We start from the raw sequence: 26,403 nt of genomic DNA on the forward strand, positions 1-26,403 counted from the left end.
CTTTCCCAATAACTCTTTCATACGCCTTTGACTCTTGCCCTACTCCGGACTCTCATTTCTTGGCCATTATCTCCTCAAACTCTCGCACTTTCATATTCGTGTCTCCTGAATCTTGAATATAAAATTTAGATTTCCGATTTCTATCGTATCAGTTGGTGTTTGGTGTATGTACGTGTGTGTGCGAGTGTGCTTGTGTGTATTTGTGTGTGTTTGTGTGTGTGTGTTTGTGTGTGTGTTTGTGTGTGTGTGTTTGTGTGTGTTTGTGTGCGTGCGCGTGTATGTGTGTCGTGTACATATGCGTTCGTGTATGTGTATGTACGTGCGTGTGCGTGTATGTGTGTCGTGTGCATGTGCGTTCGTGTATGTGTATATGTGTGCGTGTGCGTGTATGTGTGTCGTGTGCATGTGCGTGTATGTGTGTCGTGTGCATGTGCGTGCGTGTGTGTGCATGTGTGTGCGTGTGTGTGCATGTGCGTGCGTGTACGTGTGCGTGTACGTGTGTCACTGTTACTGCCGAGCCGTGTTAGTCTCAACTTTGATACAGATGTTATCCACAAATCCTTTAAAATATGTTTTCCACTGATATATTCAACCACCGTGAGGAATTACACCAAAAGCCAAGATTCCCTCTTGGATTTCTTAGGTGGTTCAGACAACAACGTGGAAGGGTTTTGGTGACCCAATACGACCTAAGAAAAAAAAAAAAAAAAGAGAGAGAGAAAGAGAGAGAGACTTTTGTTTCTCATCATATCCTCTCTCCTTTTTTCAGGATCATGATGTCTTCCTGATCCCTCCTTTTTGCCTCTGAGCTCACTTTGCCAATGACTTTCCTTCAGACCCTGAAAGCCCAGACATCATGCCTCTTGCCTCTCAGCTTAGGACTCGAATCCATGGTGAAGTTGGAGATAGGAAGAAAAAACAAAAGACCTAAAGAAATGAAAATTGAAGAAGACCAGAGGGATATATACCTTGTCCCCATTTTTTTAAATATATTCTTTTCCTTTTTTTTTGGGGGGGGGGCAATACAAAGCTAATGGTATTCCTTTTCTTTTACACTTCCTCAATTCCAGATACGAGTTGGAGATAGGAAGAAAAACCCCAAAAATTTAATGAAAGGAAAATTGAAGAAGCAAAGAGATATACAACTTGTCCACAATTTTTTACTAATCCATTCTTTTCCATTTTCTTTCAATACAAATCTAATGTCATTCCCTTTCATTCCTCTTCCACAGTTCCGGGTATGAGTTAGAGATAAGAGGAGAAATAAATAAATAAATGGAAATTGAAGAAGACCACAGATATATATCCTGTCCCAAATGTTTTGTTAATACATTGTATTCTTTTTTCTTTCAATACAAATATAATGGCATTCCCTTTCCTTACTCTTTCTCAGTTCCGGGTATGAGATAGGAAGAAAACCCCGCAAAAATCTCAAGAAACAGAAATTGAAGAAGACCAGAGAAATATACATCCTGTCCCCAATTTTTTATTAATACATTTTTCCTTTTTCTTTCAATACAAACCTAATGTCATTCCCTTTCATTCCTCATCCACAGTTCCGGGCACGAGTTGGAGATAAGGATAAAAAATAAATAAATAAATAAATAAATAAGTAGAAATTGAAGAAGACCAGAGATATACATCCTGTCCCCAATTTTTTATTAATACATTTTTAATTTTTCTTTCAATACAAACCTAATGTCATCCCCTTTCATTCCTCTTCCACAGTTCCGGGCATGAGTTGGAGATAAAAAAAAAAAAAAAAAAAAAAAAAAAAAAAAAAAAAAATAAAAAAAGAAATTGAAGAAGACCAGAGAAATATACATCCTGTCCCCCATTTTTTTTATTAATAAATTTTTTTCATTTTTCTTTCAATACAAACCTAATGCCATTCCCTTTCATTTCTCTTCCCCAGTTCCGGGCATGAGTTCCGGCGCCTAGGGACGGGCGTAGGGACTGGAGGCCCCTCCCGGTTGCACCAGCCCAGAATGAGTCTGCTGGGTCGACCTCTCAACTACAAAACCTCCAGACGGGACGTTCGTTACAGACGGCTCCAGTCCCGTATATACAACTTCCTCGAGCGTCCGAGGGGGTACAAGGCTATCAGCTATCACATGCTGGTGTGAGTACCCAAGTTCATTTAACACGTGCATGTCGGTTACTGTTGTTGGTTATTGCTTTCTTGGCCATGTGGGATTATTTACTGTTGTTGGTTATTGCTGTCTTGGCCATTTCGTGGGATTATGTAGGTGTACGTTTCTCTTCAGAATGTTGGGTCCTTCTCGTGCCTGTCTGTCTGTTTACTGTTCCGCTCTCTACCAGTCCTTTGTACTTACATTTGTTAATTTTCTTTCTCTCTCTGTCCCACTCTCTCTCTCCTCTCTCTCTCTCCTCCCACTCTCTCTCTCCTCTCTCTCTCCTCTCTCTCTCTCTCTCCTCTCTCTCTCTCTCTCTCTCTCTCTCTCTCTCTCTCTCTCTCTCTCTCTTTCTCTCTTTCTCTTTCCTCTCTCTCTTTCCTCTCTCTTCCCTCTCTCCCTTCTTTTTCTCTTTACCCTCTCTTCCTCTTTCCCCTCTCTTCCTCTTTCCCCTCTCTTTCTCTTTCTCTCCCCTCTCTTTCTCTTTCTCTCTCCCCTCTCTTTCTCTCTCCCTTTCTCTTTCTCTCTCCCCTCTCTTTCTCCCTCTCTGCCCTCTCTCCTCTCTCTCTCTCTATGTATGTATGTATGTATCCATCTATCTATCTCTCTTGTAAAGGTGGCTGAATAACAATTTTTTTCTTTTTGTGTTTATACAAACACTGACGTGCGCTTACTCCCGCGGCTATCAAAGCACTGGCTGCCTCTGGGGCACGCCGCTAATTCGCGGGCAAAAAAAAAAAAAAACACGAACGCATGGTTCGATTACAAGAATGTACAATAATTATAATACATATATATTAATAGATAAAAACAACGGGAAAATATACATAAAAATACAAGAAGGGTCACCATTACAATCTGTATGTCTCTCACTTCCTCACTCCCGCCCTCCCTTTATTGATCACTTTAACCCTCACCTTTCCTCTTCTCTCTCTTCTTCTCCTCCTCCTCGACATAACAAGATTCCTGCTCTCCTCTCTCCATTTTTATGCTCTTTTCCCTCACTCTCTTTATTCAACACTGACTGTATAAACACGCCATGTTTCAACACAGTTTTATATTTATTTGCATGAAAGTGTCTACAAACTGTATACGAGTGTTAGCATTTATTTCAGCCTGTATGAATACAAGAGTACTTTAGTATGTTTGTGCGCACGTACGTAAGGGTGCGTGTGTGTTTGTGTGTGTGTGTGTGTGTGTGTTTGTGTGTATTCACCTCGGATCTGCTGCAGCCTCTTTTCGAGACAGCCAGACACCACCCTACGGCAGTGAGCTCAGAGCTCATTATTAGCAGATCTCTGGGTAGGTCTGAGACCACTCACACTCCACACACCGGGAATGCAAGGTCACAACTCCTTGACTAACGTTCCGTACCTACTCGCTGCTATATGTGTGTGTGTGTGTGTGTGTGTGTGTGTGTGTGTGTGTGTGTGTGTGTGTGTGTATGCGTATATGCGTGTTATATATATATATATATATATATATATATATATATATATATATGCACATGCATGTATATATAGACAAAGAGAGAGAGAGTAATAGAGAGCGGAGGAGAGAAAGAGACTGAGTGACACAGATAGACAGGCAGACAGACAGACCAAGGCTCCGTCGTCGCGTTGACAAACTAGAAAGTAAATAATTCTAAGCCAAAAGGCTCTAGACCAGAGACGCCACACTATCGTCTAGCCCAAGACGAACAAAGATTACAACAAACAACACAACAACAATCACCATAACTACCACAGTCACAACCACTACAACCATCCAGTCACCACAACCATGCAAGTCTAAATCACAACCAGGAGTGACTATTTCTTAACTACTTCAACAACGACAGTAACAACTACAACAACAAAAACAGTAAAAACAGCAAAAAGAAAGGAACAAAAACAACAAAAACTATAACAAAAACACCAAACAAAAAATAAAAACAAAAAACAACAAAAACAACGACGGTAACAACTACAACAAAAAATGACAAAAACAGCAAAAACAAAGGAACAAAAAAAAAAACGACAACAAAAACACCAAACAAAAAACAAGAAAAACTAACAAAATCAACAAACTCAAAACATCAAAATCAACTTCGTCATCAATAACAACAACAAAAACAACAACAACAACATCGACGACAACAACAGATTCTGTTCCTCGTTTCTCCTCATATTTTTCTTCATACATCTTATTTATTTATTTCTTATTTTTTATTATTCTTTATGCCTTATATTCCCTTTTTCTCTGAAATATTTTCAATTGTTATTCTTCTTCTTCTTCAGCCTCTTTCTTCTCTCCCCTTCCCTACACTCCTCTTTATTTTTCTTATTTCTTTATTGTGTCATCGCTTCTTTCTCTCTTTTTCCCAATTCTTTCATTCTTCCCTCTCCGTTCTTCCTAGTTTCTTCTTTTCTTTTATTATGTCTAGTCTCCTTTCCAAACTCGATTACATTTCTTTCCATTTCTTCATCTCTCTCCCGTTTTCCTTTACTTTCTCCCTCTCACTCTCTTTTCACTCTTTATATATCTCTCTCTCCCCCCTCCCTCTCACTCCCGCCGCACATCCCTCTTTAACTTCCTCCCCATCTCTCTCCTCCTTTCTCTCTCCTCCTCTCTCTCTCCTCCTCTCTCCTCCTCCTCTCTCCTCCTACTCTCCCTCTCTCTCCTCCTACTCTCCCTCTCTCTCCTCCTCCTCCTCTCCCTCTCTATCCTCCTCCTCTCCCTCTCTCCTCCTCCTCCTCTCCCTCTCTCTCCTCCTCCTCTCCCTCTCTCCTCCTCCTCCTCTCCCTCTCTCTCCTCCTCCTCTCTCTCTCCTCCTCCTCTCTCTCCTCCTCCTCTCTCTCCTCCTCCTCTCTCTCCTCCTCCTCTCTCTCCTCCTCCTCTCCCTCTCTCCTCCTCCTCCTCTCTCTCCTCCTCCTCTCCCTCTCCTCCTCCTCTCCCTCCCTCTCCTCCTCCTCTCCCTCTCCTCCTCCTCTCCCTCTCCCCCTCTCCTCCTCCTCTTCCTCTCCTCCTCCTCTCCCTCTATCTCCTTCCTTCTCTCTCTCTCCTTTTCCTTCTCTCTCTCTCTTTTCTTCTCTCTCTCTCTCTCTCACCTTCCTTCTCTCTCTCCTTACTTCTCTCTCTCTCTCCTTACTTCTCTCTCTCTCTCCTTACTTCTCTCTCTCTTACCTCCCTTCTCTCTCTCGCCTTCCTTCTCTCTCTCGCCTTCCTTCTCTCTCTCGCCTTCCTTCTCTCTCTCTCCTCCTCTCTCCTTCCTTCTCTCTCTCCTATCTATCTCTCTTTCTACCTCTCTCCTTCATTCTCTCTCTCTTTCGCTCTCTCTCTCTCTCTCTCTATTTCGCCCAGTCTTTCTTTTCCCCTTCTCCCTTTCTTTCTTCTTTTGTCTCTCTCTTCTTCTCTAACTACATGTCTCTTTCTCCTTCTCTCTCTCTCCTTCTCTTCCCCATTTCTTCCTAATTTATTTCTAAGGACACAAAGCAAGGCCATCTGCTCTTCCTCGATTCATCCTCTTTCACTCACGCACTCGAATTCACATACTTACTCATCTGCTCTCATTTTCTTACTCGTCCATGCAAATGGTCTCATATACTCATCTTTCATTCATTCTGATCCAACTCTGCTCTCATCTTCCCTGCTCATTTCAGACACTCAGTAGTTCTTTCTCACTCTCTCATCCGCTCTGACCTATCCACCTGCTCTTTCGCATTTAATTTTACTCCATCTCTGTTCTTACTTCCTTGGATGTTGTTACAAACTTTTGGATTATTAGGTGGAGCAGCATTTTACAACACCTTTAAACCCTTTCTCCTTTCGTCAGGGCCTTCCTCCTCTCTCCTCCTACTCTCCCTCCCTCTCTCTCCTCCTCCTCCTCCTCTCCCTCTCTCTCCTCCTCCTCCTCTCCCTCTCTCTCCTCCTCCTCTCCCTCTCTCTCCTCCTCCTCCTCTCCCTCTCCTCCTCCTCCTCTCCCTCTCCTCCTCCTCCTCTCCCTCTCTCTCCTCCTCCTCCTCCTCTCCCTCTCTCTCCTCCTCCTCCTCCTCCTCTCCCTCTCTCTCCTCCTCCTCCTCCTCTCCCTCTCTCTCCTCCTCCTCCTCCTCTCCCTCTCTCTCCTCCTCCTCCTCTCCCTCTCTCTCCTCCTCCTCTCCCTCTCTCTCCTCCTCCTCTCCCTCTCTCTCCTCCTCCTCCTCTCCCTCTCTCTCCTCCTCCTCTCCCTCTCTCTCCTCCTCCTATCCCTCTATCTCCTTTCTGGCGCAAGAACAGGCGACTTTTTTCGGGACAAAATGGAGGTTCTCGATAAGTCGAGACCCGTTTAGTCTCGAGTCCGTCCCTCAACCGAACATATTTCTCTAGATTTGGCCTTTAAAAAGCAGAGCTGGGTGCGGTACCGCCGGACATGTGCGTTACTAACACAGTAACGCAAGTGCCCAGCTCTGGTAATTTTATGTTTTAGAATAGGGACTATTAATGTTGTAGTTTAGGTATTACTTTATTGAGAATATTCGTAGGAAGTAAGTCATCAAAATCATTCTAAAGGAATTTAAAATCGGTAACGCATTGACGGTAACGCATTGACGATAATGCACTACCTGTCCGGCGATAACGCGCCCAGCTCTATTAAAAAGACACTCTATGAAATATATCACCGTTTCTAAGATTTGATCATTGTACTTTGACTTCAGACGCTTTTACTCGGCTAACACGTTCCCAAAGGAGAAACGATTATCAATTACAAACCTCAAAAACCAATTGTGCATTTAGTTCGGTCATTCTAGCATTTGTGTAATACGTCATCTACTCCCCAAAGGATTCCTGAACTTCTCTTTCCAGCCACGAACATTACGTCGCCTCGCTTGATTTTTTAATTGGTCATGAGCTGATGGCGCTCAACTTATTTCCAAGAAATTTGGTGACTCACATTCACTCGTAAAGGCTGACTAGGTTCTGTGTGTGAACTTCCATCCCTTTATAAGTGTTAGTGTAGCTATTACATATTCATGATATAATATACGAAAAAGAAAACTCACGATACATAAAACGGTAGAGATATGAATGCCCATTTCACATATGGATTTTTTTTTATCAATATATACGGTCTAATAGGCGTCAGACGATTTTATTCATCCTAAGGAAAGTCTAGAGACCAAATGGGGGATAACTAGATCTGCTTGTCGCTAACCTAAACTAGTTATGTGGGAGTTAATGGTTTGAAAGGTTTTTACTGCCAATAGAACAATGGGCGTGCAAGTCAGCAACTATCGTTCAGATTTATAAGATCTTTGGCTCTAGTTATTTGTCAATCCCTATTTACCTTTCTCCATCATCATCTCTTTCTCACTTTCATCACTATTGTTTTCGTAATTTTTCATCTGCTTTCTTTGTTATCAGTGGCTTTCTACTGAAATATTCATACAGGCTTCATCCTTCCATGATGTGTAAAATTTGTGTTTATCGATGCATATTATATATTATATATATATATATATATGTATATATATATATATATTTATTTATATTTATATTCATATATGAAAACAAATTAATAAAGATTCAAGCAATCAGAACAATAGTGTGGGCCTGACACAAACATAAGTAATTACAGAAAATTGTCTGAGCAGTCAGAATTGGCCTCGTTAGAAAGAATGTTAATATGTTAAAACCACGCACGGCGGGGAAAACGCGGTTGTTAACTAAAACAAGCATGGCATGACTATTAGTTTTCTAGACATTCTCCTTTTATCTTTACAATTTAGTTTGCCTTTACGTTTGTACTTAGCCACAGTAACTACACTGCTCATTTTGACATTGATTCACCTTTGCGAAATCCTGTCTTTTACCATGTGTCGTTTATAATTTGCCATTTTCTGTTTTGTTTTTTATCTTGTTTTTATCCCGAATGCCCATGCATGGCTAACACTAAACCTCTGTTTTTCTTTTGTTTTCTTTTCTCCATAGAGCCGACGAGTAGTTAGACCAACGCCCGCGAGATGGCAGCACGCACGCATGACTTCGTCACCAATAAACATGTGCATGACGCTAATTTGTTTTAACCTTTCCTTGTCCGTTTCCCATGTCTCCTCTTCTGCCATGGAGAGGCCCCCAATTGCATGGCGCCATGATGAATAAGTGTTAAGAGTATCTCCTGCATGCATTTGCTCTCGAGTTTCAATTGCAGAGTTTGCATTGCAACGCGAATGCTGTTTGTAGTCATGATATTGAATAAAATTTAGTTTCATGTCACTCCTTTGCTTGCTTGTGTGTGTGTGTGTGTGTGTGTGAGTGAGAGAGAGAGAGAGAGAGATTCACCGTGGATCATGTGTTGGACTCGTGATCGACAGCTATTTCACTCCCGGAAGAGAGCTCAGAGCTCATATATGGCCGATCTATGGGTTATCTTACACGCACACACACACCCAACTCCCCGCCCACGAGAGTTAGAGTAACGACTCGCAGCGCAACGATACTAAACTATTTCAGCCGTGGGCGGTATTCGAACCCGGACCGCCATAGTGGCAGGCGAGACTTCTAACCACTGCGCCACGAGAGGTGTGTGTGTGTCTGTGTGTGTGTGTGTGTGTGTGTGTGTGTGTGTGAGAGAGAGAGATTCACCGTGGATCACGTGTTGGACTCGTGATCGACAGCTATTTCCCTCCCGGAAGAGAGCTCAGAGCTCATATATGACCGACCTAAGGGTAATGTTGTGACCCTACACGCACACATACGCCCAACTCCCCGCCCACGAGAGTTAGAGTAACGACTCGCAGCGCAGCGATACTGAAACTATTTTAGCCGTGGGCGGTATTCGAACCCGGACCGCCATAGTGGCAGGCGAGAATTCTAACCACTGCTCCACGAGGTGTGTTTTTATGTGTGTGTGTTTGTGTGTGTGTGGGGGGGGTGTTTATGTATGTGGGGAGGTGTTTGTGTATGTGTGTGTGTATGTGTGTGTATTCACCTTGGTCTTTGGATCACGTGTTGGACTCGTGATCGACAGCTATTTCCCTCCCGGAAATGAGCTCAGAGCTCGTATGACCGATCTATGGGTAATGCTATGACCTTTCACACACACACACACACCCAACTCCCCGCCCACGAGAGTCAGAGTAACGACCCGAAGCGCAGCGATACCGAAATAGTTTCGGCCCTGGGCAGGATTCGAACCATGTACTGCGAGCACCACCATACTTCCAAGTCCAGTGCTCTACCAACCGCGCCACCGAGTCGTGTATGTGTGTGTCCGTGTGTGTGTGTGTGTGTGTGTGTGTGTGTGTGTGTGTGTGTGCAAGCGTGTTTACATGCGTGTGTGCGTGTGTATGTATGCGTGTGCGTGCGTGAGTAGGGTTGTATACATAAAGTGCGTGTGATTGCACGCGGATGGACATGACTATTGAGATTTTGCCCGCCTACACTCTATGTATTTCCACTCACGGACATCTCGTCACGCTCTGAAAATTGTTCCTCCCTCGGGAATTCCTTGTAATAAGCCGGAAATGCAATGTTGATTGAGACTGATGCAAATTTACAGCATAAAAGCCCAGCGCCATCACAATATTGTTTTCGGAGTAATTGAATTGAAACTGAAAGATTTGGCTGTTGTGACACGGCGCCCGGTGGCCTAAGCGTCCGGGTAGATGGCAGAAACCATACCTCATCATTTGTTCAACTCACAGAAATACAGTTTTGTATTTTGTATTCAACGTTGCTAGATATACGAGAGAGAAATGTAGCACAAAAATATTTGGCAGGAGAAGGCAATATAGCTTAAACTAAACTGACAGTTCTATTACTTCTATTTGTTCTCTAACTTTACAGCTCTATTCTTGCAATATATTTCATTTTCTGTTCTTACTAGTTTCACATTCAAAAATAAGAGAATGAGCATTAGTATCCTAGTTCATTTTCGTGAACTTAGATGGAACAGACTTTAGTGAGTATAGTACTACCGTTTTTCATAGACAAATAAAAAAAGAAAGAAAAATAAAAATAAAATAAAAAAGAGTCTTCACACAAACACACGACCCTGTCCACCCAAAGCATATATCACTCGAGGTTCGTCAAAATACAACACAAAGCACAAAAACATGGCAAAGCACAGCACAAGAGCTAGTCAGTTGCCTAGTAGCAGATAACATATCAACCAACATATCGAAAAAAGGAAGACAATACATGAAAGCAAATGCGAGACAATATGAAACAATAATAAAATTGCATAAAAGGAAAAGGTCATGTTACTGTAAATATCGGTCAAATGTAAATATCGAACACGAGTTACCACAACACCAAACAATCTGAAAACATCTCGGGGGCAATTTCTATGACAGTGGGAAGACTATTTTTCTATTGACTTCAGATTCTCATGCATACGAACACACGCACACACACACACGCACACACACACGCACACATACACACACACACATATACACACACACACACACACACACACACACACACACATACATATATATACACACACACACATACACACACACATATATATACATATATATATATATATATATATATATACATATATATATACATATATATATATGTGTATATATATGTGTGTATATAAATATACATATATATATATATATATATATATATATATATATATATATACACACACACACTGGAACTGGAAATACAAAGGATTAAGCAAAGAGAAACATGGAGGAAGGGGGAAAATGGACGTGAGAGGGACACTAAAGGAAGAAGAAACCTGGAAGGTTGATCGTGAACGGGAAATTGAAGGAAATAGAGCAACCAGTGTTTCGAGTGGATGTGGAAGATTCAACTTCCACTATCGTCAATCAAGACGAAAGAAATCCGCCACAATCTACCAACTACGACAGAGGGAGACTCAGAATAGTCAACAGAACTTCATAAGTCGAGAGACTGAGCGCGTCAACAGTGGGGGGACGGGGGTGATTCGTAGAGATATTGCTACCATTACCTTCTTCCCCTCGTTGTGGATCCGCACAAACCGCCCATTTGAGCCGGAGGCATGTTCACACAGCCGCCCATCCAACAATCCCGCCCCTGCGAACGCCTACAGGACTATTCGGGACCGATGCTCAGGATGTCATTACGAAGAACTAGTTATCCTGAAATAGGTTCACGTACGCCCTTCGTATCATATATGTGTATATAGTGAGGGAAAGTACGTGTGTGTCTGTGTAGGGGGGATGTACGTGTGTGTGTGTGTGTGTGTGTGTGTGTGTGTGTGTGTGTGTGTGTGTATGTGTGTGTGTGTGTGTGATTCACCATGGTCTTGGATCACGTGTTGGACTCGTGATTGACAGCTATTACCCTCCCGGATGAGAGTTCAGAGCTCATGTATGGCCGATCTATGGGTAATGCTGTGACCTCACACGCACACACACACCCAGCTCCCCGCCCATGAGAGTTGGAGTATGGATATTATATATATATATACGTGTGTGTGTATGTGTGTTTGTGTGTGTGTGTGTAAGGTGTATGTGTTTGTGTGTGTGTGTGTGTAAGGTGTATGTGTGTATGTATGTGTGGGTTGATTGAGTGTGTGTGGGAGATGGATGTGGGTGAGGGTGTGCGTTTGCGCGATCGCACACACGAATGCTCACGGAAATATATACAAGCGTTCTCACTGCTCCGAATATTTTAGTTGATTGGCGGTTGGCATTCAACTGTGATTGCCGATTGATCGACCGTAGATGCGATCTGTTCGCAGTCCTATCGGCGCGGTAGTTTGTTACCATGCCAGCGGCCATTGCTAACCTGTCACTTGGTATCGGCGATACCCCGCCAAAGTGTATTTACACCTCTGCCCCCGGTCACGTCAGGGATATGGATGGGACAGATATATCCATGTGTGTGTGTGTGTGTGTGTGTGTTTATGTGTGGGGGGAGGTGTTTGTGTATGTGTGTGTCTGTGTGCGTGTGTGTGTCAGTGTGTGTGAATGTGTGTGTTTGTGTGTGTGTGAGTGTATGTGCATACATATATGTAGTAGTACAAGTATACTACCCATACCTCACACATATACAGACATACACATACACAGACACGCACATACAAACACACACTCACTCAGACACACATAAGCAGACGAAGACGAAAATCTACGTCATAGGACCTCAGTTGTTTTTGTGTTCCTCCTATAAAAGAATAAATAAATAAATAAACAAAAGTCATCAGTATACGTACACTGATATAATTTGTCACCACGTTAAAACTTTGTCACGGTTCGTAGCTCTGGTGACATATAGATTCAACGACAATCAAAGTTAATGTTGAAAGCTTCTAAATTGCATCACGTCCGGGTGTGTTCGTTCTTCAAATCCCCAGTTTATGCAGTATGTTGCCATGCTAGGACAGGAAACAAAAGAGTATTCATACCCCGAGGTGGTGAAAAAAGGCTGTAAATAACGAAAACACCGCAAAGCATATATATATACATATATATACATATACATACATATACATATATATACATATACATACATATATATATATACATATATACATATATTATATATATATATATATATTACTCTGTGTGTGTGCGCGAGCGTACGTGTATTTATGTGTGTCTGTGTGTGTATGCGTGCGTGCATATGTGTATGTGTGTCTATGTATGTGCATGTATGTGTGTGCGCGTTCATGAATATGTTCTTACATGGTTATATATAACTCGTGTGTTGGAAGATTTAAGTATCCTCAAAATATCCCGTTTATATTTCCAATTGTTATATTCGTATACAAAGTAGGTTAGATGAGCTTCCAAAACACTCAACCACTTTGCATATTTGCATTTTTTAATTAATATACACTCTCGTCATGTACCTGTACCCCTACTATTGTCTGGAAATGTGTGTGTGTGTGCGTGTGTGTGTACGTGAGTGCGTGTATGCGTGTACGTAATAGTATTGTGTAGAAAAATCTATAGGTCAAATGTTTCTCAGGACATAAGTTTTTTGGTAGTTTACCATAAGTGAACAGGAAAATACTTAAGTTTCCACAAAATGAATAAAATCGTCTAATTGCAGTCGAACGTGAATATGTAAAGATATTATCTATGTCGGATATTTAACTTTTAACATTTTCAATAAATCGACGTCCCCCCAAGATTTTGTTCTGGCTTTCAAAATTGAGTTTCCTTCTTGAAAATGTAAACGTGGAGGACTGAGGTGATGAGCAAAGGGTTGGAGAGTAATTGGAGAAAGATGAAAGAGGAAAAATGTCACTCGTGAAGGGGGGGGTTCGAACATCAAAAAGGGTCAAATTGAAAATTAGGGGGCACATGAAGAATTGTCACCACAGAACGCCCACATCACCCCATGAGATCCCACCTGAAGAACTGTCACCCCATATGCCGAATATCAACAGTGGAATTAAGATTAGGTTAGGTTAGGTTATTAGGTTAGATTAGGTAAGGTTAAGTTGAATGAAGGTTATGATTTTTGTCATCAACTTATGCAAACGAAGAATCGTAAACCCAGGATGGCCCACTTGAAGAATTGTCACCCTAGGATAGTCCACATGAAGAATTATCAACCTGTGGAAATCTGGGTGACGATTCTTCATGTAATCCAAAATGAGAATATGAAAAGAAAGGGAAGGAGGGGAGTGGAACATTTTTTGTTACAAATGTGGACAAGTGAAAGGGAAGCGGAAGGGAAAATAATGATGAAGGGAAGGAAGATGTAAAGGGGCAAGAAAGCAAGAGGAACAAGGAAGAATGAAGAGAAGGTAAAGGAAGGGAAGGGGGAAAGGAAAATAATCCAAAAATGCAATGGAGGAGCGCAACGGAAGGGAAGGGAAAGAATTTTGGAGAAAAAATATCAGGATATGTTACGTGAAATGACAAGGAGGGGAAGGCACGGAATGGAAAGAAATGTTATATAACAGGTAAACAAGAAATATATTGAACGTAAGAGAGACGATTATGGAATCTGGAAAGAAAACTAGATGAGAAACGGAGGGAAGCTAAAAAGACAATAGCTCACGAAAGAGGATTCTGGAAAATAAAGAGACAAAGAAAACGGACGATATTATTATTTTTTTTTTTTTTTTTTTTTTTTTTTTTTTTTTTTTTTTTTTTTTGACATGGTAAAAGAAAGAGAAGAGCGACGAAGTTCGTGGACGATCCGAAAAGTTCGAAATGATACGACCTCGTGCAAGAAACTCAAAACACGGAGACCTTGCATTCACTCCAACTTCCGTCATCATTTATTCAAACACGAAGAGTGGAAAGATGATGCCTAGACTCCTTCATTATGGCGACCTAAACCCAGACGACCCAAGACGGTTTTATTCATCTTTAGAAAGTCTTCTGTCACAAAGGATAAGAGGTGGTGATGGATACGGAACTGCCTAGTGTAGGCCTTATGGTCTCTTGCAGTCTCCTTCATTCTTATGTTCTTAAAGGACTCAGGTTATCCCATGGTCGCTGGAAATTGGGGAAAATCAGTAGAACAACTGGAGAAAGAATTTCTAAAAAACTTTAGTTTAGATTATCTAACCACCCCAAGACTTTTTCATGATGAATGGCCTGAATTTCTAGACACCATTGAATTAATCTGAATTAAAAACTAATTCAGTGAAGGAAATCTATTCCATAGAAATTATTTTTGAATACTTAGCAACGAAAGATATAATTTTAAAGTTAAAATATCAGGTGCATTAGGAACTTTCTTCCATGATAGTACATAGCAAAGAGTACATAGCACAGAGTACAGAGCACAGAGCACAGAGAGATTGTACATAGCACAGGTTGTACATAGCACTTTCCTTTCAGATCCGTCACGCATCCAATGCATGTAATTCGTAAAAGTGCAAGGGTAGGGTACTAGGGAACAATCTTAACTTTCTATCCTACTGCTCGCCTATCCTGAGCATCTAAAGAGGGACTGGAAGGAACGGGAAACGTCACTAATTTCTCAACTTGTCTAAAAAACATATATAGTTCTGCTTTTGTAAATCTATACGTAAATGAATCCAAGAGGACTTAGTTATATCAATTGATGGAATTGCAAGTTGGAGTGCAAGGGAGGACGAGGAAATGGGTGAAGACTGGATAAAAGAAGAAGAAAGGGAAAAGGGAATGGGGGAAGGCAGTAGAGAAGCTTAGAGAAACTCAAATTGAAACAATGAGAGAATCTAGTATAGAGTAAAAGAGGGGGGAGAGAAGAGAGGAAAGGAATGAAGACAGAATGGAGGGAAGGTCTTACTTATGAAATGAAAACTTGCGAGGAATGAAAAGGGGAGAAAGGGGAAAGACAGAAAGGGAAGATAGGGCCAGAAGGAGGAAGAGGACAAAAGGAATACACAGTGGGCAGACTAGAAGGGAAATTAAGAAAATGACGAAAATAAATAGGAAGAGAAGGTGAATGGAAAAGAAGATAAAGAGATTAAGAAGAAAGAAAAGGAGAACATGTACGGAGGTGGAACATAAGAGGATAGCATTGAATATACATACATACATACATACATACATATAACATACATACAACATACATACATATACCATACATACATATAACATACATATACCATACATACATACATACATACATACACACACCAAAGACTTTTTCCCCCTTACAAGGGAGGTAGCCAAAAATACAAAAGCATAGAAACGACTCCCACCCATTGAAACTTAAATGAAAAATAAGATAGAGAGCAAAAGAGCAGGAAAGAGAAAAGAGCAGGTAATACTGCCGTGGATGAAGGAGGAAATTACAGTTGCAATTAAAAGAAACGAGAGTAAAGAAAAAAGAATGGAGAAGAGCGGGGGCCTAATGTTAATGGGAAGGTAGGAAGAGAGGAAGAGAGTAGGTAAAGGAAGAGGAAGAAGAATACAAATAAAAAAGTAGAGGAGGAGGAGGAGTCGAGTATGTGGAAGAAAAAAACTGATGAATTATAAAAGGGATGAGAAAGAGAAGTAAGACATAAATGAAAAGAGAGGTAAAGGAAGAGGAAGAAGAATACAAAGAAAAAAGCAGATGTGGAGGAACAGTCGAGCATGTGCAAGAAAAAAATTGATGAGGAATTATTAAAGAAACGAGAGAAATAAGACATAAATGAAAAGGGAGATAGGGAAGAGGAAGAAGAGAAAGACGAAGGATAAAAAGGAGAAACTAGGGAATCTAGAAGAGCTCCCTGGGAATGGAGAAAGAAAGAACAACAAGATATTACTTCTAGGAAACAAGAACATGAATACAGAAGGAAAGATAACATGCAATAAAAGACGAGCGAGCGAGAGAGAGAAAGAGATAAAGAGAAAGAAAAGGAGTAAGAGTCTGTGTATGAACGTGTGTGTGTGTGTTTCGTGTGTGTGTGTGTCTTGTGTGTGAGTGTGTGTGTCGTGTGTGCGTGTACGTGTTTGTGCGGGTGTGTGTGTGCGTATGTATGTATGTGTGTGTTTGTATGAGAGACAGACAGACAAATAGACACAGACAGACAGAGAAAGAAAGAAAGGGAGAGAGAGAGAGACGGTTGGATGGAGAGAGAAAATGTGCATACAGGAGACAACGTATAAAGAGGAAATGGGATAGATAGTGGAGAGGCTGACATACGAAGAGAGGAGAGAGAGGAAGTGTGATAAACGGTAAAGGGGAAATAGGAAATGAGAAAAAGATAGTGAGAAGAAAATAATTTGGAAAAGAGGGAGCGTGGGATGAGAAAAAGACGAAGGTGAGGGAATAAAGAGGAAGAGAGAGCAAGGCACCAGAAGGCAGAATGGAGTTAGAAGAAGAGGAAATAGAACATAATAAAAAACTAAAGAGGTTAAAATGGCAAGGAAAAATAAAGCCAAAAATAAGAGGGTAATAAAAAGAAGAAAATAAATGAAAAAGAATGAGAAACCAACATAAGGAGGATGACGACGAAGCTAATGGAAAAAAGAAGAGGAAGACCAAAAATAAAAGAGTAATAAAAAGAATAAAATAAATAGATAAATAAATAAATAAAATAAATGAATAAAAAAAAACGAGGACGACGACGACGCTAAAGGGAAAAAAAAGAAGAGAAAGAGGAATATATGAAAACGAAACAAAAAAGCAAAAGAAAGACAAAGGAAGAAGAGAGGGGAGAAATGGTAATGTTGAAGGACAGGAAAGAATTTCGATGTTTACTAACCAACACGAACAAACTTCACACATGAAGTAATATAAATAGTTCTCTCTCTTCGGAATCCCTAAAGTTAATAAAATTCTGATAATCTCAGTGAGACATTCCAAGATCTAGGATACCAGACGATTTTTTATAATATTTTCGTATATTTTCAAACTTCCAGTTTTTAAGTCTCACGTCCTTGTAATGTGTTTGTTTGCATTCTGTTTGTGCAGTGAGTTTAGTATTGATATTTGTTATACAGAGTCGATGACCTCGTAATATACAAAAGCTAAACAAATATTTGTATTATATTCCGTCCTTTTCTCGATTACTTAACATAAGAACATAAGAATGAAGGAGACTGCAAGAGACCATAAGGCCTGCACTAGGCAGTTTCGTTGATTCATCGTCTTCAAATGGTCTAGAGTCAAACATCTGCTTTTAAAAAACCTGACTGTTCTTTTGGTTTGTTTTCATATAAAAATCTATTTAATCTCCTTGTATCTTGAAGAATATATAAAATAACCAGTAGGTAGTTACCAAGATCTTTCTGTTCTCCTTTTTTGTGAAGTAGAGGGATGTGGTAGAGGTTGATGGAGTCCTGCAAGTCATGGAACGGTATATTTGAGAACTTTCTTCAATAGTGGACTTGTAATAGCTGGTTGATAGATTGATCTCGTGAGAGGTCTTGTATCGGCAGCTGTGAGCGAGTTAGTGTTTATATCGCGTCTTTTTCTTCTCAGTGTATATCCTACCGTGACTCCACACTTTGGTTTTCTTTTGCAATTTTGATACTGACAATAGGATACGCTTCCAGCATCTATAAGAGGTTCAGCATTATCAATATTATGGAGTATAGGTGATTGTTATGATCTGTATTTGCTACCTCACCGACCTACTTTATCCAATAATGTCTCTTGTAGGGGTAGCTTAAAAAATAAAGAAAAAATACTGTAAATTATTGTAATTTTTTGGCAGAATTTCTAGGGGAAATTTTGGAATTTAATTATTGATCTTGAATTACCACCATAACCTCGTCATTGGTAAAATTTGCTCTTTTTCGCGTGGGGAGTGTGTTGGTTCTATATTTTTCTACAACGCGGCGTTTCTGTACTCATATTTAGCGGCTACGAGAAGTGTTTTCATTGGCTGGGGCCCCAAGACAAGCCATGTTCTCATTGGCTGGAACCGACATCAGCTGTATGTGGAGATTAGTAATTGTAAAGTCCACCACTTACAAGATCATGGTAACAATGTCGGAAGCAGGGTTTTGAGTATAAGATATAACGAAACTTGTGGCCACATTGCAAAAATTAAGGTTGTAAACGAGTTACAATTTCCACGATCTTGTCAGTTACAATAAAGTTTTGGGTATGCGCCATTTATTACAGCAAACCTTAATAACGTCAAAATAACATTCTTAAATCAGAAATATTCTTACGTATAGTCATGATGATTCAACTTCATGAATAAATTTGTATAACTGTCAAGTGCCTCAGGAAGCATATTCTGTGAGAAACTATCGCGTTCCCACTCGACAGCGTTTACATTTTCGAATGCGTTTAAGGGGTGACTGTAATTTTCTGGATCCTTGCTCTCTGCTGCACAGTTCCCAACCTGAAGGGCAATTGGGGAGCAAGGGTGTGGTAGAAACTGTGGATCGTTACTGTACAAATCTCGCTACACTTTAACAACTTCCCAGACAGAAATATGTACCAGACGGTATTCATAGAATCATTGACGGCAAAATAAAGTTTATATATATATATATATATATATATATATATATATATATATATATGTTGAGACATTTTGACAGGTTGACGTAAGTGGGAGTAGAAACCACACGAAACTTAGTTCGAGTTTATGCTTGACTGGTTTCACAGGTATGATTAAAAAAAAATCTAGAAAAAAAAAACATACTTCCAAATTTAAACAGGAATAAACTCAGACTAAGACTCTTTTGTTTCCTACTCCCACTTACGTTATGTATGTGTATATATACGTCATATAATATACACACACACACACATATTATATATATATATATATATACATACGTTTAATTGAAAGCATCGTCATCCAATGACAAGTTGTGTGCATTTGCCTTCAGAGATCTGTGGTATTTCCGTCACGAATTGCAAGTGGATGGTATGGGGAAGATAATCCCTTGAAAATCCATACTTGATTCCAGTGCGTGCACAATCCACTATCCAGTATCTCGACAATCGAGGAAATGATTACCTGTATTCCCCCAGATGCCAGTAAAATACACACACACACATACACGTACATATGGGTGTACATATATGTATATATACGTGTGTGTATGTTAAAGACAGATTAAACATTTTTAGAAGCTCTGCCAAGGGATTCGAACCCTGACCTGTGCGTATACAATGTGTATATATATATATATATATATATATGATATATATATATGAACATATATACATATATATATACATATATATATACATATATTATATATATATATATATATATATACACATATATAGATATATAGATTGACAGATACATATATTGAAATGTATAGATATGATATATAGGTATATAGATATAATTATATAGGTATAAATGAGACACATCAAGATTGAAATCTTCTGGAAAGAATGTGGCATAACTCATGTCTGATTCAGATGTGATCTACGAGTCTTTGTTGGTTGAATACAAAGTAAATATACGTGATGTCAGTCAAAATTGAGTGACGTCTCTCTTACATGGGAATGGCATGGAACCTTTTTCGACGCCGTGTTGCATGAAGGTTCATGAGGTCTGTCTGGGAGTGATATGAGGAGGCAACAGAAATGTCTGTCACGAGTGACTCTAGCCTCAAACAGCTGGATAAAGACCAGAGAGGCGGTAGCTTGACCTTTGAAGTGGTGTAAGGTTTCCTTGCACCCGAGGCTTTATCTGACTGACGCCACGCGTTATTTATTTATTCATTTATTTATTCATCTTATTTCATCTATTTATTTTATTATTTATTTATTTGTTTTATTTTACTTATCCATTTAGTTATTTATCTATTTATTTGATTTGTTTATCTATTTTATTTATCTATTTATTATTATCATCCGAGGGCTCACTGATGCCTAGCCTATAGCAAAGGGATTAAATGTGACTTTGAGGGACGTTGAAAATTTCCTGTTAAGGAATTGGTATTATAACTTCCCCTCGAATCGGTGAGGAATAAAGTGTCTCTTATTTAAAAATCTCATAAGATGACCAAATCCAAAAGAGAATTGGGTTGTTGCCGAAGCATGTCTAACTGTATAATAAAGTTTTAGTGCTTTGTATTAAAAGATCCTATGACATTTGTCGAAGGAATGAGACAATATGCAAGAACATGTCATTCTAGAGGCGAGGTGATGATCCTGAGGCGAAAGATAAAGCGGCATGACGTCACTGGAGGCAAAGTTGAACGACATGACGTCATTCTGGAGGTAAAGTTGAACGACATGACGTCAGTCTGAAGGCAGAACAAAGTACCATACAGTGGTATTCTTAAAGATATATATTTTTCCTTATATAAATCTTATACAAATCTTTGGAAGGGAAAGATTTATATACGGAAAGAATTTTCTAAGATTATTACCGTGATACTCTTAAAAAAATCTTTCCTTATATGAATCTTATACAAATCCTTGGAAGTGAAAGATTTATATAAGGAAATATTTTTAAGAATATTACTGCCTTATTTAAAAAACATACTTCCTTATATAAATCTTTCCAAGGATTTATATAAAATTTATAAAAGGAAACATTTTTTTTTAAGAATACCACCAATAAGGCCATCTTAGAGTCGAGTTGAATAGGGAGGCCGTCAATTTCTAAGGCGAGGTGAAGGGAATGAAGGCCATTCTGTCCTCAAATTAACATGGATGGGATGAATGTGACACGAGATTGTAACTGTGGAACGTCATTTGTATGCAAAACAGCGGTGGCGCTCAAAACTAACGCGGGAGAGTACCTTCCTTTGAAATATTCTAGCGAGAAAATGGAAAAAGAGACAAACGCATAACAGCTTTGGAGGAACGCCTGACAGACTCCTGTTTGTAGACACAATGAATGTAGTTAAGAAAGAAAACACGAATATTCTATCATACCAGTGCCCTTTCTGAAGTTTTTGTACTACTCTGAAAAATTATCTCTTGGTAAAACGATGTTTCAAAGCATAATTTGCCTTCTCTTCTTTTTCCTCGTCTTAGAGGACCCTCCCTCTGAGATTTAACTTTTCTTAGAATATGCCAAAGATGCTTACCACCCTAGTACTGATTCGAGTTCTGTTTTAAAACGAGAAGTGAAAAAAGTCTCATTGTCGTGATAGTTGACCCGCACAAACGTTCATGTATATATATATATATATATATATATATATATATATATATATATATATATATCCTTTATTCCAAGCCTATTTAGCTGAAGGAAAATTTACGTATTTTGTATTCTGTTGTCTTTTTCTGACAATCTCCTAACTATCTCGCCCTGTAAAGAACCCCGCACCTTTTTCTTGGCAAAGAACAAACGATTTCTTAATATCCATGTGAACAAGTTGCATAAACACGTCAAAGGAAGCATGGACTGGGAGTGGAAGCGTTTATACTCTACGTTTCGTCTTCGTTGAAGAAAGTCAGTAGACAAAACGTCAGGAATAAACGTTCCTCTCCCAGTCCACGTCTCCTTTGCCGTGTTTAACCAGACGATTTCTTCATTTGAGGGACTCATTCATTAATTGTCTTGCTCTTGAAGAACCTGATTGGGAATAGTGGAACCAGCGATGTCTACAAAACCAAGAAGCATTCGTCCTCACACCAAGGCTTCCCCTCAAGATTCTGACTATTAGTCTCTGGACTGAGCCCAAGAACATAAGAACATAATAACGAAGGAGATTACAAGAGACCATAAAGTCTACACTACGCAGTTCCATGTCCATTACCACCTACCATCCCCGTCCATAAAGTTACCTAAGCCTCTCTTGAAACAACCGATAGTATTACCGCTCACCACATGGTTACTAAGACTATTCTATTTGTTAACTACTCTGTGTACTAGTTCTTGCCTATATCTCAGTATCAATGCCCAGTGTCTTTATATAACCTTTCTACAGGATCTACGTGAGAGGTTATCACTTTGAGCGTGCATCCGGGTCTCTTTTGAAATGATAGATTTTAAATCTTCAGTTTACCATAACGAAGTTATTGGGCTTTGTTCGAATTATTTATCAAACATGACGCTGCATTGTTGTGGATGCGGAAATGTACAAAGTGAGTACGCTGCGTCATTATAAAGTTCCTAGCAAACAAAGATCAAGAGAAATTAATTGGAATACAGTGGACAGATAGCTGGCGGCCATTGCAATAGTCCATATAGTATAATGCTCCCTATCGCAGAGGCAAATACGTAAAGCATGAACATGAAGAAAAATATATTACATACTGCATTATCCACCGTTTTCTCATTTGTGACACGAGATTGGCTTGTAAGTGGTGATTCTTAAGTCAAGATCTCATTTCTATCCTCCCAATCGTGAGTATATTTGCTGAGAAGAAACTCCGATTACGAATGAGCTAAGATCTTTCTAGACAATTTCATTAATTAAAAGCTTCATTTACTCGAGCTGACAACCTGGTGTTTCATTCTATCAAAATGGAGAATCCGGACTCGAATGTGCTGACTCTTTTGTAGCGTTTCCCTGCTTCAGTCGTTTATTGTAACTGCTGCCAGGTAATTTTTCAGCTAAAGGAACCCTATCTCACCTCCCCCACCCCCACCCCCTCTGCAACGAGAGGGTTAGGCAACTGCAACGTTCATTACCGCTTTGTGAGCTTCACGCAACATTACGTAGATAAGTGGACACGAGCCAAGTCTGTATTCTTCTCCCCCCTCCTGGGCGCTCATCCTTCTGCATTTCGCGGCTTTTGTAATCGAACAGCGCTAATTTGCAAGCGGACATGGTCGCAGCTCGTTGCCAGTATTTTATCGCGACTAATGATGATGATGCAAAGGCAGCGACGGTATTTCGAGCCCTCTAAATTTAGCGCATCCCCGAACGCCACTAAATCGTTCGACACTTTTTGTTTAGTGATATAATTCACAAACAGGTCAGAGAATGTAACGTTACTATAAATTCCTGCGCTACAGTTTAGTACTAAACAGGCCCGTGTATCAAGTGGTCGGATATGGACAAGATGGGGACTCATTCGATCTGTATTCTATTTTGTTTTGGAGTTCGCTCCTCAGTCAACTTAATATCGTCTGCTGTTGATTACAATAAATTACGATACCGTAGTTATGGCCAGAATAAGATTTCAACTTTCCGTTTTCCTTAGTAGAAATTTAAGTTAATGTTAGATTACTTTTTCAATGCTCATATATATATATATATATATTTTTTCCTTTGGTTCAAGTATTGTGTATAATGTTTCTAAAATGGCTGTGTTTTCGAAAAGGTTTTGCATAAAAGCTGTCAAGGTTTTTTCTACTGAAATTCAGATTGAAAATCTAAAATTCCATTACCTTGAGAACAATTTTATGACCTGAATCTTAGGAGTACTCTAATCTTTCTGTAAATCACCCTTACCACTTTTTGGACAGTCTGCTTGAGCAAGAGTTTTCAAAATGAAAAAATATCGTTCCATTTGTAGGCGGAAGAATTTTCAACCAGGAATTTGAGTTCCGATAGCGTCTGTCTGTTTGTTCGCATTCATGCGGAAACTGGTCGGGAGCTGCCATCCTTTGCCAAACTTTAACAATATTTTTTTAACCTATTTGGCTTGGCGAAATACCCCATGCACTCCATTCTAAGTAACGTTAAACTATTTAATCTTACTGTAGAAACTTTATCATGTTAAAAAAGTAAAAACTCGTTTAATCCTTTCAGCATGGGAACTCAATTTACTAATTTTTTTTTCTTACAAATACTACACTACTATTTTAAGAAGATAGCTAGCTGAGCGGGTTAAGGCTTCGTTACTTGCAGCAAAGGTCGAAGTGGTGGTTCGAACCCTGCCACTGGCGAAGTTAAACCAAGGACATGGTTAATTAAATTCCATGCTACAAAGTCCTCTGTGAGGGGCACCGTTCTAGCCCTCCGATAGAAGGAATTTGTGACGTTAAACCAACCATATCATCATCACTAATACTACATGATTTAATTCGACAAAAAATGAATAGCCGCAGTAAAAAAAATACTAATAATACATTTGCAATCAGAAGCAGCATACGAGAATAGTACGCAAAAAGCTCTACGCAAAGAGCTCTACGCAAAAACACTCAGACCCAGTCTCCCCTTATATTACGTTACGCAAACACAGTCCACCATACTCAACATAAAAACTGACCCCGCAATATCCTAAGCAAATATCTACAGTAACCTTCTCCCAGCAGCCCACAATACAGCCAAACAAAAGCACATGCATATACAGACAACAAAAAAAGCCATAGAAGACCGCCAAATTCTATGCTCCTTCTAACACTCATAGCAGAGAAATTGTTTCACTGTCAAGACTTGCTCAAGCACGACAGGTAATTTGATTCATTTCCACCCGCTCCTTTACGGTACGACAGACACAAAAGACTTACAAGACCCTTTCGTCTCGGGTGGAAATTTTTCCTTCTGGTTCTGGATGCCACCAGGAAGTTCTTTTTGTTTCTCTGTCTCCCCTCTGGTAGTGGAGAGGTGAAGAGAATTCGCGTGAGAAAAAAAAAAAGGTTCTGACATTAAGTGGCAAGCATGTGAATAACAGGACGAAACACTGGTAAAGTGACACGGTGCCTCTCTCACTCTTCGCTCTTCCTCCTCCTCCTCTTTCTCTTCTTTCTCTTCTTCTTTTTCTTCTTTTTCTTCCTCCTCTTCCTCTCCTTCCTCTTCTTTTTTTTCTTCTTCTTCTTCTTCTTCCTCTTCTTCCACTTCTTCTTCCTCTTCTTCTTCATACCCCTACTCCTCTTCCTCCACCTCCACCACCTCCATCTCCTCCTCCTCCTCCTCTTTCTCCTCCTCTTTCCTATTATGCGAGCCGGGAGGACGCACCATCCGCTGCATCTTTTCCTCTAATTTGTCACATGTCAGCGACTTGTGTGGACACGCCCTTAGACTTCGCGTGGTTGAGCTGGTCGATGGGCGTTGAATTGAGCGACAGGGTAAACAATGGACAAAACGAGGATAGCCTGGGCGATGGACAGTAGGTTGAGCAATAGAGAGGGATGGGATGTATGACGATTTCGAAAATGATAAGAGTTTGAGTTGAACAATGGGCTTGATGGAAGGATGGGCTATGTCCTGTGCTGGACTTTGGGCTAGACTGGGTTGGATTGGGGAGGAATGGGATAACCAATGGCCCGTGTAAAAGCTCGAGTGATGGACAGAATTGGATAATGGAATACGTGAAGGGTTAGGTGGTGAGTAGGGAGATGGTGTGGACTGTGGACGCTGACCTTGGTTTAGCAACGAGCTCCGAGATGGGGTCAACTGTGTAAGCTGGGTCATGGGGTTAACTAGGCATTAGGCTTAGCTAGGTAATGGCTTAAGCTGGATAATGCTTACAATGGGTGATGGTGGGATAGTGGGCTGCACCATGGGCTAGGTCACTGTTTCCCAACCCTGGGGTCACGACCCTAAGTGGGGTCGCCAAGCGTGTTTTCCTGGGGGGGGGGTCGCCAAGACATCTTGTATGTTTAATATTTTAAATTTATATTACTATAATAAAATTCAATGATGTTAACTTTGTCTTTTATAACCTTACATTACCTTTCTTACACATATATTTATTAAACTTGTCCCCTACTTATTACAGTCAATAACTAGTTATATATATTAACACATATACAAATAGGTTAGTGATGTCGTGGTCATATCATAACGATCATATTGGGGTCAACTGAAAAAAAAATTGGGAAACACTGGTTTAGGTGAAGAGTTGAGTTGTTGACTGAGTAGTAGGTTAAGTGATGACTGGGTGATGACTCTGGCTGGGTAGTGGTATTGATTGGACAATGTATTGGGCGACAAGATTTATTTGGCGATTGACTGTTGATATTGAGGATTAGACTGTGTAACCATTTGGGTTGAGGGATGGATTAGACTGAATGATAAGCAGAACAGGATTAGAGACAGTCAACTGTAAGAGTAATATTTTATCCTCCTCCACACAA

At 40.0% G+C, this 26,403-nt stretch overlaps 1 protein-coding gene across 3 annotated transcripts in view; it reads left to right on the top strand.

Annotated features, from left to right (window-relative positions):
• The first annotated feature begins 1,910 nt into the window (after nucleotides 1–1,910).
• LOC143017795 (potassium voltage-gated channel subfamily KQT member 1-like) overlaps nucleotides 1,911–26,403 on the top strand; it is a 393,659-nt gene continuing 369,166 nt past the window's right edge. For all 3 annotated transcript variants that reach the window (XM_076172687.1, XM_076172686.1, XM_076172685.1), the window contains exon 1: nucleotides 1,911–2,122. In XM_076172687.1, the coding sequence (XP_076028802.1) occupies nucleotides 1,989–2,122 (134 nt within the window). In that variant the 5' untranslated portion in view covers nucleotides 1,911–1,988. The remainder of the gene's footprint in view (nucleotides 2,123–26,403) is intronic.

Source organism: Oratosquilla oratoria, chromosome 33 (assembly GCF_046742065.1).
Source record: "Oratosquilla oratoria isolate Oo_2021 chromosome 33, ASM4674206v1, whole genome shotgun sequence".
NCBI classification, from domain to species: domain Eukaryota; kingdom Metazoa; phylum Arthropoda; class Malacostraca; order Stomatopoda; family Squillidae; genus Oratosquilla; species Oratosquilla oratoria.